The sequence below is a fragment of the Canis lupus genome, chromosome 11 (genome assembly GCF_003254725.2).
Source record: "Canis lupus dingo isolate Sandy chromosome 11, ASM325472v2, whole genome shotgun sequence".
Classification (NCBI taxonomy): Eukaryota; Metazoa; Chordata; class Mammalia; order Carnivora; family Canidae; genus Canis; species Canis lupus.
The window spans coordinates 66,113,191-66,131,379 of NC_064253.1; the positions used below are offsets into that span (position 1 = coordinate 66,113,191).

General features: G+C 42.2%; 1 protein-coding gene and 1 long non-coding RNA gene across 35 annotated transcripts in view; one reads left to right on the forward strand and one right to left on the reverse strand.

The window, feature by feature from the left end:
- The window catches only part of SUSD1 (sushi domain containing 1), a 165,543-nt gene that overhangs the window by 53,109 nt on the left and 94,245 nt on the right, over positions 1-18,189 (reverse strand). For all 32 annotated transcript variants that reach the window (XR_007401010.1, XR_007401008.1, XR_007401005.1 and 29 more), the window contains 2 exons: positions 8,995-9,086; positions 7,916-8,102 (listed from right to left, as the gene is read on the reverse strand). Coding sequence is in view for 16 of the 32 variants with exons in the window: in XM_049091897.1 (XP_048947854.1) it covers positions 7,916-8,102; positions 8,995-9,086 (279 nt within the window). In the remaining 16 variants the exon portion in view is untranslated. The remainder of the gene's footprint in view (positions 1-7,915; positions 8,103-8,994; positions 9,087-18,189) is intronic.
- LOC125752168 (uncharacterized) overlaps positions 2,939-18,189 on the forward strand; it is a 58,691-nt gene continuing 43,440 nt past the window's right edge. For all 3 annotated transcript variants that reach the window (XR_007401023.1, XR_007401024.1, XR_007401022.1), the window contains exons 1-2: positions 2,939-3,088; positions 3,762-4,093. This is a non-coding gene — a long non-coding RNA (uncharacterized LOC125752168). The remainder of the gene's footprint in view (positions 3,089-3,761; positions 4,094-18,189) is intronic.

An 18,189-nucleotide genomic window follows, 5' to 3' on the forward strand; every position in this document is an offset into this window, starting at 1 on the left:
CAACTGGCGGTGACATGGAGTCAGTCCCCAGCAGGAGAGGCACCGCTGCCCAGGGGGACCGCACAAAAGCCCCCAAGCTGAGCGGAGGGCTCGGGGCCCTGACCACTGGAAGCCCAGGCATCTAATACTGGATGGAAGAGAGACAACCCCCAGTAGCTTTCTCAAATGGTACCAAGTCTAGAATTTCTTCCAAAGTCAGCCAGATAGGGTCACATAAATTCTGGCCTCCATAGGCCTGTGGGGTTGCCAGGGACCCCGGAGGTGGCCTAGAATGGCCCTGCTTGCAGTCCACATCTTACAAGAGGTGCTGGAGGTCTAGGCTGTCCCCGAGAGGTGTGGGTTCCCAAGAGGAAGCCCCTGGGTTCCTGCAGCGGTGAGCGGGACAGGGCGGTGAGGTTTGAAAAGCCCCTACCAGGTCCCCCAGGGGGACAGGCCCCTTCTAGTCGGAGAATTTCTGCCCCCAGCCCTCCGCGCTAACACTGAAATGCCTTCTCACTTGTGATGTTTTGCTGTTTGCAGTAAAGTAAGTGGTTTTTATCACACGCTTCCTGTTTTCAGCCCAGAGGGAGATTCACTGTTCACTGTGTGTGTGAGAACCCCTCCCTCCTCGGGCTCTTTTTAAATTTTTCCTTTCTTTGCTCTTCTCCGAGATTAATAATTCTAGTTCCTCTAATCTCTTGGCTAACCTTTTAAAACCACCCCACTTCTCATTGCCCTTGGTATAAGCAGAACAAAGTGCTCGCTCAGCGTGCAGAAGGCAGGCCCATGGGGGGGGGGGGGGCAGGAAGGCCACCCCGGCCTGTGGCTAGTGTCATACCTGCCGTCCTAAATGTGCCACTGCCATCCAGCCGATGCCATCAACATGTGACTTCCAGACTGCTTTCTGCTTTCGGACCTCCCCCCATCTTATATTTTAAACAGGGCACCTTTTTCTCTCTCATGTAAAAGCCTGAACTTCAGCAGGCTGGTTCTTAAACACATTTCAAGGTTAAATAACTTTAACTTCCAGCCATCTCTTTCCAAGGTTGTGTTCCTCATTCCCCAAAATGGTATCCTGGGCGGATGCGCTCTCCTTTCCATTAGCCTCATTACTGATTTAAGCCAGATCAGACCCAAGGCCAGAAATGGGTTGTGTCTGAGCTGGAGAGTGAAGCTCTTCAACCCTGGATATTCGAAGTGGGGGAAGATGCAGAAGGGAGACTCTCATTACCATTCCTCTACTAGAAGCAAATGACAAAGGAATATATAGGGGCTGCCAAGTGTGAAAACCCTGCAGAGTAAGGAGAAAAGCACTGAAGGAGAACGTGCCCTACAAAATATTATAATATAGTATGAAGTTAAAAAAATATATAGAATAAAGTTACAATAATTGAAATGGTAAGGTGCGAGCACAGGACAGGCAAAGCAATGGAAAAAGCTAGAGAGCCTAGAAAGAGACCCAAACAAACAAATGAGAAGATAGTGTATGACATGAACAGTCGTTCCAAATGTGGCGGGAAACTGGCTTGTCATGTAGGGGGAAAAATTACCATGTAAATTTATACCATACATCAAGATGAATTCCAAATGGGTCTAAATTTAAAGGTGAAAAGCAAAATTATGAGGAAGCATTAGAGGGGCACATGGCTAGCTCAGTCAGTAGAGTGTGTGACTCTTGATTTGGGGGACCTGAGTTCAAGCCCCACATTGGGCACAGAGCTAACATTAAAAAGAAGAAGCAGCAGCAGCAGCAGCAGCATTAGAAAATATGAAAGAATAAGAATTGATCTAATTTCAGGGTGGGGAAGGCTTTTCTTAGCATGACCAGAGGCAGAAACTATAAAACAATCAATAGAATTGATTACATGAAAATTTAAAATGTCTAAATGTAAGAAGAATACCGGCAAGGAAACTAAACAGTAAATAGCCTGGGGGGGATTATAATAGGTACAGCCAAAGATTAATATCATTAGTGTAGGCAAACTATTAAAATCAATAAGAGAGGGATCCCTGGGTGGCGCAGCGGTTTGGCGCCTGCCTTTGGCCCAGGGCGCGATCCTGGAGACCCGGGATCGAATCCCACATCGGGCTCCCAGTGCATGGAGCCTGCTTCTCCCTCTGCCTGTGTCTCTGCCTCTCTCTCTCTCTGTGTGACTATCATAAATAAATTTAAAAAAAAAATTTTTTTTAAATCAATAAGAGAAAGGAGGTAATACAAATGAAAACATATTAAAATCCCCTAAAACGTACCAAAATGAACAAAAGAGAACCCAAAGTAGAAAATTGTATCTGCACTAAAACTAACAGAAGTCCCAATTTTACTATCAACTTGGAGTTAAATGCAAGGAATTAACCCCCCACACAAAAATACACGTAAAGACACTGTGGTGTTTCTTTTCTAATCCCTGGCACCGCCCCAGATGGACCATGCCACACGCTGAAGGCGTCGCCAGTCGAAATTGACAGCAGTAGAAAAAAAATGGCAGCTGACCCCATAAAGGGGGGTCATCATCAGCTATCACAAGGCTGGCCACGTCTCCCCTGTCACCAAAGTTATGGACTCGGCCTTCCCAAGGAGAAGGAGCAATGTTCCTTTCATCTTTAAATCCCCTCTTCAGCACTTAGCACAGGTCTTTGTGCGTAGCCAGTCAATAAATATTTGCTGGGTTAAGTTATTACGTCATGCCCCTCCCACTCCCAACACACACAGAAACTCTGGCTCTCAGGCCTATGATGTAAAGAAACGGTCCCATTCATATTTTGGCAAACCAACCCTAATACAAGAAAATAACAGTATCCAGCCCATTTTCTCCTGTGGTGCATCATCTCGTCTCCTGGGGCCCAGGCCCAGATGTGGCTGCTTTCGGTGAGGGGAGCTGGGGTCCATCCATCCATCCAATCCCTGAGGGCCATTCACTTGGGGGTTTGGGGTTCGATTTGCTGCTCGAAAGCCGTTGGGAGACCGCTGAGGATCAGAGCACCAGGTGGCCCACGGAGGGCTGGAAGGGCGTGTGTGCCTCCCTGCTGGCCTATGCAGGTGTCAAAAAACCTGCGACCCTGAAAGACTCTGAGAGAGTCCCCACGAAGAGGGAACAGCTGGGACGAGAAGGTCAGTCCCTGTCCCAACTCTACCGCAGCTTCTGCCCCTGGGAGCCGGGGACTCCCTGCGACCAGCCTAAGGAGACGGGTCTCGGGGGACACATGAGGGCACGATGTTTGGAGGGTGTGCGGGCCGCCAGCCCCGGAGCAGAAGCCTCCTGCAGAAGATCTCAACAGATGTGGCCCTGCACGGTCCTTCCCGGGGCGGGGGGGGGGGGGCCTCAGGGGGAGGCTGTGGCTCCCGGTTCTGGGGGGAATCGGAGGCACCCTGACTGGGCCCATCTCCACCAGGAGGCCCGTCTGATAATGCTCGGGACACACGTGTTTTCAACTGCTCTCCTGAGCATCTGAAAAAGTACATTCTCCTTCCCTTCTGGAGAATGGGGGCAGAGATGGGGAGGTGCCCCGCGGCAGCGGCCAGGGCTCGGCGTGGAAGGCAAACGTGGGGAAGGACTGGTTTCCTTGATATTTTTTCTTCCCTCTTCCCCTCCGGCATTCTTGGCTCTATCATAAATAATGATCACTGTGTTGTGTACACAAGCGGTTTAGCTTGACAGTTCTGCACACATTTGCTTTGTCTCTCTGCCCCCCCCCCCCCCACCCACACACACTTTCCCCTCCCTGGTCCTCTCCTGCTCCCTGTAGGAAGACAATTTTGCCAACCAGCTTCCTGCCTTGGCTAGGAAATGGCGTAGCCCACGTGTGAAAGCTCTTCTGACCCTGGATCTACACCAAGGATGAAAGTTTGCTCTTCCCTCGGCCCTCGAGGGCGTAGAAGTGGTGGCCCTCTTCGGAAGAAGTCAGAAGTCAGCCCCCTGGGCCCTACCTGAGGAAGCCTGTCAGCCCTGGGGTAGAAATTCTGGGAGAAGGATCTGGCCTCCCCCTCGCCTCTGAGCTGCTCGGCTCCCCATCTCACTGGAACACTTGCCTCTGTCCTTCAACATGCCTCGAACCTGCGCCCTCCTCTGAGGTCAGCGACATATTTAAAGCACTTGCCTTCATCCTGTTCCCATCAGTAAGTTTTAGTTTAATGTTAAGACATTCGGGAGGGAAATTCCATTCACATTTCTTCTGGGAAATCAGCTGCTGTGTTTTCCAGACCCAAATCCCTTGCCTCACATTTCTGGTAAAATTCAAAAGTTCATGATTTTACTGAAACAAAGCCATTTCTTAGGCAATCAGGCATGCCTCCTTCTTCTTTTTTTTATTGGAGTTCGATTTGCCAACATATAGCAGATCCCCCAGTGCTCATCCTGCAAAGCGCCCCCGTCAGTGCCCATCACCCAGTCACCTCACCCCCCGCCCACCTCCCTTCCACCACCCCTTGTTCGTTTCCCAGAGTTAGGAGTCTCTCATGTGCTGTCACCCTCTCTGATATTTCCCACTCATTTTCTCTCCTTTGCCCTTTAATCCCTTTCACTATTTTTTATATTCCTCAAATGAATACCTCCTTCTATCAACACTCAAGGCTCTCTTTTTCTCCCCTTTTAATGAAAGAGAGGGCTTGGGTAGTTTTGTTGATTGTTTGGTTGGTTTTTACCCTTTTGGAAGACCCGCTTGATCTTTCAACTTGAATTTTCACACTTTTTTAAAATTTCAAAATCTTTAAAGTAGGGTTGAGTTGGAACATAAGCAGCCATTGTCTCAAAGAGCTTAGCTAAGGGTCTCAATGGACTTAGACGGCTCAACAGTGCCCCCCGGTGACCACGAGCACACGGCTCTTGGGCTACTAGGCTACATTTAGCCTGCAAAACAAGGTAGAAATACGCGTCTCAAGAAGAAATTCCCCTCCCCAACTCAAGAAATACAATATACTAATTTGAATCAGCAATGCAGACCATCCAAGACACAGCAAGGACCAAAGGGCAGGAAACTAAACAGCTTTTCATCTGAATAAGTCGCACCAGAGGGAGGAACACCCAATCGAACATTACTTCTCTTTCCAGCCTGAAATTTGAATTTTTTTCGTTTGAAAGCTTTCCTTAACTAACCAGACATCCCTTCAATACCAATACCACCCAGGGGCCATTCAGGGTTCGTTGTGCTACGTGCCAGCACTGTCTTTACATCTCTGCCTTTGAGGACCTCCTATTTTCACAGGGGTGAAAGAAAATAAACAAGTAAAAAAAAAAAACCAAACAAGTTCTGAAAACAAGTTCTGTGATGAAATTCCGGCAGGATAAGTGGATAGAGAGTGGTGGTTGGAGATGGAGGTTATTTGAAAGGACTGGCAGGGAGAGCTCCTCCAAGGTAATGACATCTGAGCAGAGACCTGGATGATTATTAAGAAGCCATGTGCACGATATTCCCCAGAAAAGGTAAAGGGTGGATGGAAAGGCATCGATGAGCAAACAGGTTTGACCCCTCTGAGGAACAGCAAGGAGGGTACAGAGGACAGATGCTTAGCGAGAAAGGAGGAGAGTAGAGATGAAGTCAGTGAGGAAGGTGGGGGTGAGGAAACTGAATCCGATTCTAAGACCAATGCAGACTCACTGGACAGTTTTCAGCTGGGGATGACATGTTCTCCAATGTATTTTTAAAAAATCACTCTGAGGGGACGCCTGGGTGGCTCAAGGGTTGAGTGTCTGCCTTCGGCTCAGGGCCTGATCCTGGGATCAGGGATCGAGTCTTGCATTGGGCTCCCCACAGGGAGCCTGTTTCTTCCTCTGCCTGTGTCTCTGCTTCTGTGTGTCTCTGATGAATAAATAAATAAATCTTTTTTAAAAATAATAAAATAAAAAATCACTCTGAGTCCTGAGTGATCTTTTTAAAGTTATGGTCTTCATCGTAATATAGAGGTGGGGATGCGGGGCAGGAGACCAACAGGCACTCGTGAAAGCAGAGAGACCAGTAAGAAAGCTACTGTAGAAGTCCAAGCAAGAGATGGCTGGCTTGGATAAGGCTGCTTTGTGGTGAAGGGAGGGTGGGGAGTAGCTGAGTTCAGGATACATCTTAGAAAGCAGCCAATGGGGCTTATTGATGGATTAGGAGTCGGTGGGGAGGGGTAGACTCTTTCTGGCCTGGGCAACTAGTGAAGAGGAATGCCAATAACCAGGGCAGAGAAGCCTGGGTGGGAAATGGCTTTGGAGGTGAGAGAAGAGCTGAGAAATCAAAATCCTCTTGGACCTGACTATTGAATGGTCAAGAGATGATTAAGAGATGTTTAAAAGATGACCGCATATATGAGTGTGGAACTCAGGGGAGAGTCTGGGACCAGGATCCATCGTTGGGAATCCTCAGCAGACAGGCAATGTTTACAGCCACGAGACTGGTACAGGAGGAGGGGGTACATAATGAAAAAGGAACAGAAGCAGGCAGAGAGGGCATTACTAAAAGTGGATGGAGCCAGCAAAGAGGCCTGAGAAGGAGTAGCAAGGCAGGAGGCCCAAAAGCCAAGAGAAAAAGTGTCTGGTGAAGGAGGGGATGTCAGATGATGTGGGGGGAAAAAATCAGATACACTGAGGACAACTGCCTCCGGATTGGAACCAGTGAAAGGGGAAACAGGAAGTAAGCATGTGGAGCCTACACAACAGACGCTTTTTAAAAGAAGTTTTACTGTAAAAGGGATGCCATGGAAGTAGCTGGAGGGAATGTGGGATCAAAGGAAGTTTCTGGTTTCTTTGTTTTCATTTTAAAAAAGGAGACTAAGGGATCCCTGGGTGGCGCAGCAGTTTGGCACCTGCCTTTGGCCCAGGGCGCGATCCTGGAGACCCGGGATCGAATCCCACATCGGGCTCCTGGTGCATGGAGCCTGCTTCTCCCTCTGCCTGTGTCTCTCTGCCTCTCTCTCTCTCTCTCTCTCTCTGTGACTATCATAAATAAATAAAAATTTTAAAAAAAATTAAAAAAAAATAAAATAAAATAAAAATAAAAATAAAAAAGGAGACTACAACATGCTCATGCAGTGTTGGGACCCTTTCTCCATTGGGGGGGCTCGATGAATAGGGAGGAAAGGATGGGATCCAATGCCCCTGAGGGTGGTGGTCACCTTAGAAGTGGGGACAGGAGCGAAGACAGAAGACGCAGCCCTGTGTGTGGGTAGCCTTGGGAGACGTGGGAGAGGCAAATCCCCCCTCCCCCATTACTTCTAATTGTTCAGTGAAGTAAGAAACAAGAAGCTAATACTCAGAGTATTAGCTCGGAGTGTGGGGAGAGGGTCAGGGCAGGGGGAATATCCCAGATGTGAGGAGAGACAGAAAATGAGTGGAGGGTGAATTCACTGGGGGACCGAAGCACGACTGCCAATCACTCTTCCCTGAGAATAACCGACTCTTGAGGCCCCTGTGACAAAATGGCAATGACACATGACTGACAAACAGTAATGTGGAAAAATTCCTTTCAGGTATGAAATATTTCAAAGATCCCAAAGGACTGTAACCAGCGCTCATGTACATGCTAGCCAGATTTAATTCGTGTTAATATTTTGTCTCAACTATCTTTTTAGGGGGGGGGCACCTGGGTGGCGGCTCAGTGGTTGAGCATCTGCCTTTGGCTCAGGTCATGATCCCAGGGTCCTGGGACTGAGTCCCACATTGGGCTTGCTACAGGAAGCCTGTTTCTCTCTCTACATATGTCTCTGCCTCTCTCTCTGTGTCTCTCATAAATAAAATCTTTAAAAAAAAAAAAGGCAAAAACAAAAAAACTATCTTTTTAGAAAGGAAAACATGCCAGTCATAACTACAGCACCTTTAGGGTCCTTCCCCGGTTCCATGACCTTCTTCTCTTGCTCTTAAAGTCCACTCTATAACCATAGGAAGCAATCCTGTTCCTCTTGATCCGGGCCTGTCTATGGCTCTATGGTGATTTGTTCATACAAATGCTGCCATTCAAGATTTACCTGAAATCTGGGTTGTCAGAAAGAGGACCACAGGACGTTCGGAAGACAAAGCCTGGATGTTGACACTGTAGTTGGTGCCCGGACATAGGTCCAAGCACATCTCAGGAGCCTGGCTGCTGGCAGTGATATTAAAGGTCATTTCCTGGGCAAATTCCTTCTGATACCATCTCTGGCCTTGAATGTGGAACTGAAACACAGGAAAGTTCACTAGGTGAATGGCTGGCTCGGAAGGAGCTTTCTCATGAGCAAACTTGCTCTCAACTCTCAAGTTCCTTCGAAAAGTGAAAAAAGAACAGTGAGCAAATATTAGAGTTGTAATACCATCCACACTGTCATTACGATCTATCAGTATAATAAAAATGTCTTTAAATCAAAATGTCCAAAAGGCTGAGGCCCCAGTACAAACAATTTTCTCCTTCTTGTTCTCACATGTACAATGAACAATGTCAAAGTCTCTTGGCAAAGCTGCAAGAACACAAGGCCACAGAACATTTTCCTAGAGAGAAGACGAAGAATCTGAACTAAGGCTTCTCCAAAGCAGGACCTGAATGAGGGCACTCCGAGCTGGCCTGGTAAAACCCCAGCAGGGCTTTTCTCCTCTGCTGCTCCTGTCTGACATTCCCGACACTTTCCTGTAACATCCCAGCACCTGGGCCAATAGACATACTTTTCTGCCCACTTAATTTTTTCTAGTACCAGCTCATCCCATGGTGAACCACAATAGCTACAAAAGTTCTCCTTGACTCTCTAGACAACATGTCCAGACCCTGGTCAGAGACACTGGTGTGAGGAGACACACACAGGCAAAAGCCATGGGTTCCTCCCATGGATACTGTGTGAGCATCAACTCTGCATAGGCCATGTGCACAAAGAAACTCTCACAGCTTACTCAGCCATCCCCAAGGTCTTTCTTCAAATATGTAGGACAAGTGTCCATTCTCTTGCTTTGTCTTGCAATTCTTGCTATCAATCTGCCATTGATAATAACAGCTATGTAAGTAGATGTTTAGGTTTGCTGATGTATTTTTAAACCTCCCACACTAGACAACATCTATACATAGAATAACTTAGTAACTTACTGAATACATCTCCTCTATATCAGCTGTCTTTGTACTTCTCCATCTCAAGCAGGTTTCATTAAATATTGAAATGTTACTGATGATCTGTTTTACTGCAGGGGGGAAAGAAAGAGAAATCAACTTACACTCTACATGAAAATACTACCATCTATAGAGCATGCAATTCTTGATTTTGGGATTGTGAGTCAGAGGCCCATGTTGGGTATTGGGATTACTTTAAAAATAAAATCTTTTTTAAGAAAAGGGTAGTGGAAAGGGAGGTGGGCAGGGGGATGGGATAACTGGGTGGTGGGCACTGAAGAGGGCACTTGATGGGATGAGCACTGGGTGTTATACTATATGTTGGCAAATTGAACTTCAATTAAAAAAAAGAAAAAATACTACCTTAAATAAAATTTATTTATTTGAAAGAGGGAGAGAGCACTTGTGTGGGGGGAGGGTGGGCAGAAGGAGAGGGAGAGAGAGAGTCTTTCAGGCAGACTCCACGCTGAGCACAGAGCCCAATAAGGGTCTAGGTCCCAGGCCCCTGAGATCATGACCTGAGCCAAAACCAAGAGTTGGATGCTTAACCAACTATACCACCCAGATGCTGCCCCAAAATACTATGTTTTAATTAAGTTATATATTAGGATGATTTCGGCAGTACTTTAATTTAGAAATTAGTGGTAGCAGCACTTTTATATTTATGTAAACTCAATCCTGATTAAATTAAAAGATGCTCAATCAGAGGATCCATCTTAAATCCAATCACTGCAAACTCCCCTTAGTTCATTAACCTAAAACTGCAGCTTGGCTTTGGGCCTCATTTATACAAATAAGTATCAGTTTCAAATTCTGAGCTGGGAGTAATACCTCAGCAGAGAATTGCGAAGTTCTCTTTGAAGAACTGAAAAAGATTTGCTTCTAAGAGTTTCACAGGAGGGGTGCCTGGGTAGGTCAGTCAGTTGAGCATCCGACTCTTGATTTCCACTCAGGTTATGATTTCAGGGTTGTGAGATCAAGCCCCACATCAGGCTCCACACTCGGTGGGGAGGCTGCTAGAGATTCTCTCCTTCTGCTCCTCCTCCCACTCAACTTTTCTCTCTCTCCAATAAGTAAGTAAATAAATAAATAAAATCTTTTTTAAAAAAGAGTTTCATAGCAACATGGCAATGATTAATAAATGAAAAAGACAACTCCCAAAGCACATGAAAAAAGAAAGTCTCACAGGAGCCAAGCCTTTATTGTGTAAGCCCCTGGCCTGACAGGTTCCTGTGAATGAAGCCACTTTGGTAGACGTGACCTTTCTTTATGGATTGGGCAGCCTTGCCAGAGGAAACCTGTTCCACAGGTCGCAAGCTATAACTTCAAATGTTGTAAGACAGAGTAGATAAGAAAGTACAGGTGATTCAGAAGAATGCAACTCACTATTGGATATAGAAGGTTTTAGAGATAAGTAGCAGTGGTCCAAAGACCCTTATGTTTATGAAATTTTCAAAAAACAATAACCTCAATACTATTTAAGTAGTTCCAGGGGAGGGGTGGTGGAAAACAAATAAATAAATAGATAGATAAGCAGATAGATAAATAAAATAAACAGTTACAGACCATACGAAAAGGTAGAGAATTGCCCAATGTATTCAAGATGACTAGATAAACCACAATGCCCAAACTGTGCAAGGACAGAATGAGCAATTACTAAACACACTATGCCAAACTAATCATGGGTAGTAAAACAATGAGGCAATTTCTAATAAAGTTGAGAACAATACAAGGATGCATGGTCTCATAGGTATTATTTAGCATTAACTAGAAGATTCTAGACAACACGGAAAGAGACAAGAACAAAAGAACTATAAGTACCAGGAAGAAAGGGAACAAATGATGCCACTGTCAGTAAATCTAATGGAATCTACTGGAAAAAAAAATAGTTTGTAAACAACAGAAAAACAAATACAAATAATAGGACTTTGGCAAAGTATACCCAAATACAAGAACATAGAAAAATTAGTACTTGTTGATGTATCTGCAAGAACAAGTATGGTATGCTGAAAACAGACCCCCCAAAATGTCCATATCCATCTGTGACCATGTTACCTTATATGGCAGAAGGACTTTGTAGTGTGATGAAGGCAGGGAGATTATCCAGAATTATCTAGATGAGCCTAATGTAGAGATCACACTCCTTATAAGAGACAAAAAGATCAGAGTTAGAGAGTGATTTAAGGACAAAAGGGGCAATTAAGTCAAGGAGCTTCAGAAATGGAGGATGGGTCCCACAAGCCAAGAAATGTAGGTGAGATCTAGAAATTGGAAAGGACAACAAAATGGATTCCCTTCTCTAGCCTCCAGAATAAATACAGGCCTGCTGCCACCATACTTTTAACACAACAGAACTGATTCAGATTTCTGACCTCCAGAAATATAATGAATTCAGATTGTTTTAAGTCACTAAATTTGCAGTAATTTGTCATACTAGCAATAGGAAACTAAAACAACAAAAAAATTACAATAAAAAGGTGCAGCACCCAGCTGCCATGCATGGCCCAACTACTACAGAGCACCATGCACAGCTGCCTTCACATGTTCCACCTAACCACTGATGCATGCTGCACCCAGCCTCGTGCCCCCAGCTACCACAGCACTTCAGAAAATCCAGTATAGGGTAGCAATGCATAACAAATTTGCTACCACCACCACCACCACCCACTTTCAAGTTCCCTGGCAGGCATGCTTACCCTGCCTGGGTCCCTCTAACACTACAGAGAACAAACACAGCCCACAATAGGCAGAGAGTCAGTGTAGACAACTGCACTAAAAGGAAAAGTGATTCAGACACAACAGCAATCTACACACATAGCAACACACATAGGATACTCTCCTGTAGTGCCAGGTCTTGGTGAACAGGGGACACGGCACTGTAGGGTACTCCAAGACTTCTTCATAAAGTCACTACTTTCAAGAATAGATGACATAGCTGACTTTCTTAAAACAAAGATACAAACACAGAGAGGCAGACAAAATGAGGAGATAGAGAAATTTACCCCCAACAAAGGACAGGACAAGGCCACAGCCAGATATCTAAGCAAAACAGATATAAGTAACATGCCTGATAGAGAATTTAAAGCAATGATCATAAGGATACTCACTGGACCTGAGAAGATGGAAGACATGAGTGAGACGCTAAGATGGAGATAAAAAATAACATAGCAGAGATAAAGGGCTCAATAAACAAAATGAGAAACACACTTGAAATGAGTAGCAGAATGGAAGAAACAAAGGAATGAATTAGTGACCTAGAAGACAGAGTAATGGGAAGTAATCAAACTGAACAAAAGATAGAAAAAAGAATTATGCAAAATGGGAACAGACTTAGGGAACTCAGTAACTCCATCATACATAATGACATTTGTGTTATAGAAGTCCCAAGAAAAGAAAAAAGAAAAGAGGACAGAGAATTTATTTGAAGAAATAATAACTGGGGGTGCCTGGGTGGCTCACTCAGTCAAGTGTCTGCCTTTGGCTCGGGTCATGATCCCAGGATCCTGGGACTGAGTCCTGCATTGAGCTCCCTGCTCAGCAGGGAGTCTGCTTCTCCCTCTGCCCCTTATGCTCTCTCTCTCTTGCTTACTCTCCCTCTCTCACATAAATAAATTTTAAAATCTTTTAAGAAAAAGAAAAGAGAAGAGAAGAGAAAAAATAAAAGAAAATAACTAATAACTGAAAAATTCCTTAAACTGAGGAAGGAAACAAATATCCAGATCCAGGAGGCACAGAGAACTCCAGTAGACATCAACAAAAGCAGACCCACACCAAGACATATTGTAATTAAATGACAAAATATAGTGATAAAGAAAAAAAATTTTAAAGCAGCAAGAAAAAAGAAGACAGTAATTTAGAAGGGAAAACTCATAAGGCTGCAGGAGATTTTTCAACAGAAATTTTAAAAGCCAGCAGAAAATGGCATGATATATTCAAAATTCTGAATGAGAAAAGTCTGCAGCAAAAAAAACACTCTATCCAGCAAGGCTATCATTCAAAACAGAAAGAGAGATAAAGAGGTTCCCAGACAAACAAAACTAAAGGAGTTTGTGAACACTAAGCCAGCCCTGCAAGAAATATTAAAGGGGATTCTCTGAGTAGAAAGGAGACCAAAAGTGATAGTATAAAGGTAGGAAACACAAAAGCAGTAAAAATTAATATTTCTATTAAAAAATCAGTCAAGGAACTCACAAAATAAAGAATATGATATATAATAACATATATCTAAAACACGGGGAGGAGAGAAGACTGGGCTCAAACTTAAGCAACCATCAAGTTAATATAGACTGTTATATGCAGAAGACATTATGTACAAACTGAATGGTAACCATATATCAAAAAGCCATAATAAACATGCAAAGAAGAGGAAGAAATCCAAATATATTACTAAAGAAAACCAGCAAACAGAGAGAGAGAGAAGAAAGTTATCAGAGAAAAACTTCAGAAACAACAAAAGTAATAAAATGGCAATAAATACATATCTATCAATAATTTCTTTGAATGTAAATGAACTACACACTCCAATCAAAAGATACAGGGTGACAGAATGATTTAAAAAAAAATCCCATCTATATGCTGCCTACAATATATTCATTTCAGACCTAAAGACACCTGCAGATTGAAAGCAAAAGGATGGATAAACATCATGCAAATAGATGCCAAAAGAAAGCCAGAGTATATCAGACAAAATGGACTTTTAAAACAAAGATTATATCAGACAGACTTATATCAGACAAAATGGACTTTTAAAACAAAGATTATAATAAGAGACAAAGAAGGACACTATATAATAATAAAAGGGACAATCCAACAAGACAATTAAAAAATTATATTTATGAACCCAACATAAGAGCACCCAAATACATGAAACAGTTACTAACAGATATAAAAGGACTAGTCAATAATAATACAATAATAGTAAAGAACTTTAACATCCCACTTACATCAATGGACAGATCCTCTATCCAGAAAATCAACAAGAAAACAGTGGTTTTGATTGACACAATGGAACAGAAATATTTGACAGATATATTCAGAACATTCCATCCTAAAAACAACGGAATACACATTCTTTGCAAGTGCACAAGTAACATTCTCCAGAATAAATGACATATTAGGCCACATAACCTGCCTCAACAAATTTAAAAACATTGAAGTCATACCATGCATCTTTTCTGACCACAATGCAATGAAACTAGAAGCCAATCATAAGAAAAAATCTGGAAAGACCATAAATGCATGGAGGTTAAATAACATGCTGCTAAACAATAAACAGGCCAATGAAGAAATAAAAGAAAAATTAAAGAGTACATGGAAACAAGTAAAAATAAAAACACGAAGGTCCAAAACCTTTGGGATGCAGCCAAAGCAATTCTGAGAGTTTATAGCAATACAGACCTACTTCAAAAAGCAAGAAAAACCTCACATAAACAACGTAACCTTACATCTAAAAGAGCTAGAAAAAGAAAAATGAAACTTAAAACCAGCAGAAGGAATGAAGTAAAGATGAGAGCACATGGCGCCTGGGTGGCTCAGTCGGTGAAGTGTCTGACTCTTGCTTTTGGCTCAGATCATGATCTTAAGGTGTGAGTGAGACTGAACCCCTTGTTGGGTCCATGCTCAGCGTGGATCCTGCTTAAGATTCTCTCTCCTCCTCTTCCTCTGCCCCTCCTGCTGCTCATGCGTGCACTTTCTCTCTCTCTCTCTCACTCTCTTGCTCTATCTCTCTAAAAAATACTTTTTAAATTAAAGCAATAAAGATGAGAGCGGAGATAAATGATATAGAAATGAAAACAAAAACAATAGGACAGGGGATCCCTGGGTGGTTCAGCGGTTTAGCGCTTGCCTTCGGCCCAGGGTGTGATCCTGGAGACCCGGGATCGAGTACCACGTCAGGCTTCCTACATGGAGCCTGCTTCTCCCTCTGCCTGTGTCTCTGCCTCTCTCTCTGTCTCTCATGAATAAACAAATAAAATCTTAAAAAAAATAGGACAGATCAATGAAACCAGGAGCGGATTCTCTGAAAACAAAACAAAACTGATAAACCTCTAGCCAGATTTCTCAACATAAAAAAGAGAGAGATGACTTAAATAAAATCACAAATGAGAGGAGAAATATCAACCAACACTACAGAAACACAAACAGTTGGAAGAGAATATCATGAAAAACTATACACCAATAAACTGGACAACTTAAAAGAAATCATAAATTCCTAGAAATATGTAAACTACCACAACTTGAAGCAAGAATAAAAAGAAAATTTGAACAGACCAATAAGCACCCAAAAAATTGAATCAGTAATCAAAAAGCTCCCAACAACAACAACAAAAAAGCTCCCAACAAACAAAAGTCCTGGACCAGATGGCTTTATAGACAAATTCTACCAAACATTTATTTATTTATTTTTATTTCTACCAAACATTTAAAGACAAAGTAATACCTATTCTTTTCTAACTCTTCCAAAAAGTAAAAAAGGAAGGAAAAGTTCTAAATTCATTCTATGAGGCTAGCATTATCCTGATACCAAAACTGGATAAAGATACTACTAAAAAAAGAAAAATATAGGCCAATATCTCTGATGAACATGGATGCAAAAATCCTCAACCAAATACTAGCAAACTGAATCCAACAGTTCATTAAAAAAAAATAATTCATCACGATTAAGTGGGATTTATTCCCAGGGTACAAGCGTGGTTCAATAGTCACAAATCAATCAATGAGATACATCACATCAAAAAGAGAAAGGATAAGAATCATATCATTTCAACAGATGTAGGAAAAGCATATGACAAATACAACATCCATTCATGATAAAAATCCTCAACAATGGTCTAGAGGGAACATACCTCAACATAATAAAGGCCTTATATGAAAAACTCATAGCTAATATTACCCTTAACAGGGAAACATTGAGAGCCTATCTACTGAGGTTAGTTAGGAACAGGACAAGGATAATCTACTCTCAACACTTTTATTCAACAAAATGCTGGAAGTCCTAGCCACAGCAATCAGACTACAAAAAGAAATATTTTTAAGGCATCCAAACTGGTAGAAAAGAAGTAAAACTTTCACTATCTGCAGATGGCATAATACTATATATATATAGTATTAGTATATAGTATAGTATTATATATATATAATCCTAAAGACTCCACAAACTGCTAGAACTGATAAATTAATCAGTAAAGTTGCAGGATTCAAAATCAACATATGGAAATCAGTTTCATTTTTATACACCAATAATGAAGCGGCAGAAAGAGAAATTAAGAAAACAGTCCTATTTATAATTGCATCAAAAATAACCAGATACCTAGGAATAAATCTAGCCAAAGAAGTGAAAGACTTCTACTCTGAAAACTATAAAACACTGATGAAAAAAATGGAAGATGACACAAAGAAATGAAAAAACATTCCATGCTCATGAATTGGAAGAAAAATATTGTTAAAATGTCCACACCACCCAAAGCAAACTACAGATTTAATGTAACCCCTATCAAAATATCAACAGCAGTTTTCACAGAACTAGGACAAACAGTTCTAAAATTTGGTATGGAACCACAAAAGACTCTGAATAGCCAAAGCAGTCTTGAAAAAGAAAAGCAAAGCTGGAGACATCAAAATTCCAGACTTCAAGTTTTATTACAAAACTGTAGTAATCAAAACACTATGGTATTGGCCAAAAGTGGACACAGAGATCAATGTAACAGAATAGAAAACTCAGAATTAAACCCGCAATTATGTGGTCAATTAATCTTTGACAAAGGTGGAAAGAATATAATGGGAAAAGGACAGTCTTTTCAATAAACTGTGTTGGAAAAACTGGACAGCAACATGTAAAAGAAAAAAAACTGGACCACTTTACTACACCACACACAAATATAAATTCAAAATGATGAAAGGGGGCACCAGATGCTCAGTGGTTGAGCATCTGCCTTTGGTTCAGGGCATGATCCCAGGCTTCTGGGATCGAGTCCCACATTGGGCTCCCCTCAGGGAGTCTGCTTCTCCCTCTGCCTATGTCTCTTCCTCTCTCTATATCTCTCATGAATAAATGAATAAACTCTTAAAAATGGATAAAAGACTTAAATATGAGACATTAAACCATCAAAATCCTACAGGAGAACACAGGCAGCAACCTTTTTGACATTGGCTGTAGCAACTTTTTTTTCTAAATATCTTTCCAGAGACAAGAGAAACAAAAGCACAAAATAAACTACTGAGACAACATCAAAATAAAAAGCCTCTTCACAGAGAAGGAAACAATCAACAAAACTAAAAGGCAACCTTTGCAAATGACATATCCAGTAAAAGGTTAGTATCCAAAATATGTAAAGACCTTATAAAACTCAAATAATCCAACTAAAAAATGGGCATAAGACACGAACAGACATTTCTACAAAGAAGACATACAGATGGCCAACAGACACATAAAAAGATGTGCATCATCACTTATCATCAGGGAAATGCAAATCAAAACTACAATGAGATATCACATCACATCTGTCAGATTGACTAAAATCAACAACACAAGAAATAACAGGTGTTGGTGAGGATGTGAAGAAAAAAGGAATGCACACTGGTGCAGCTACTATGGAAAACAATATGGAGGTTCCTCAAAAAGTCAAAAATGGACTACTCTATCATCCAGTTATCATACTACTGGGTATTTACCCAAAGAATACAAAAACACTAATTCAAAGGGATACATGCATCCCTATGTTTATTGCATTATTTATAATAGCCGAACTATGGAAGCAGCCTAAGTGTCCATCAACTGATGAATGGATAAAGATGATGTGGTGTGCATGTGCACACACACACACACACACACACACACACTGGAATACTACTCGGCCATAAAAAAGAATGAAATCTTGCCATTTGCCACGACTTGGATTGAGCTAGAGAGTATAATGCTAAGTGAAATAGGTCAGTCAGAGAAAGACAAATACCATATGATTTCACTCATATGTGGAATTTAAGAAACAGAACAAACGAGTAAGGGGGACAAAAAAAAGAGAGAAAGAGATAAATGAAGAAACGAACTCTTAACTATATAGAACAAACTGATGGTCATCAGAGGGGAGGTGGGTGGAGGATGGGTGAAATAAGTGATGGGGATCAAGGAGAGCACTTGTCGTGATGAGCACCGGGTATTGTATGGAAGTGTTGGAT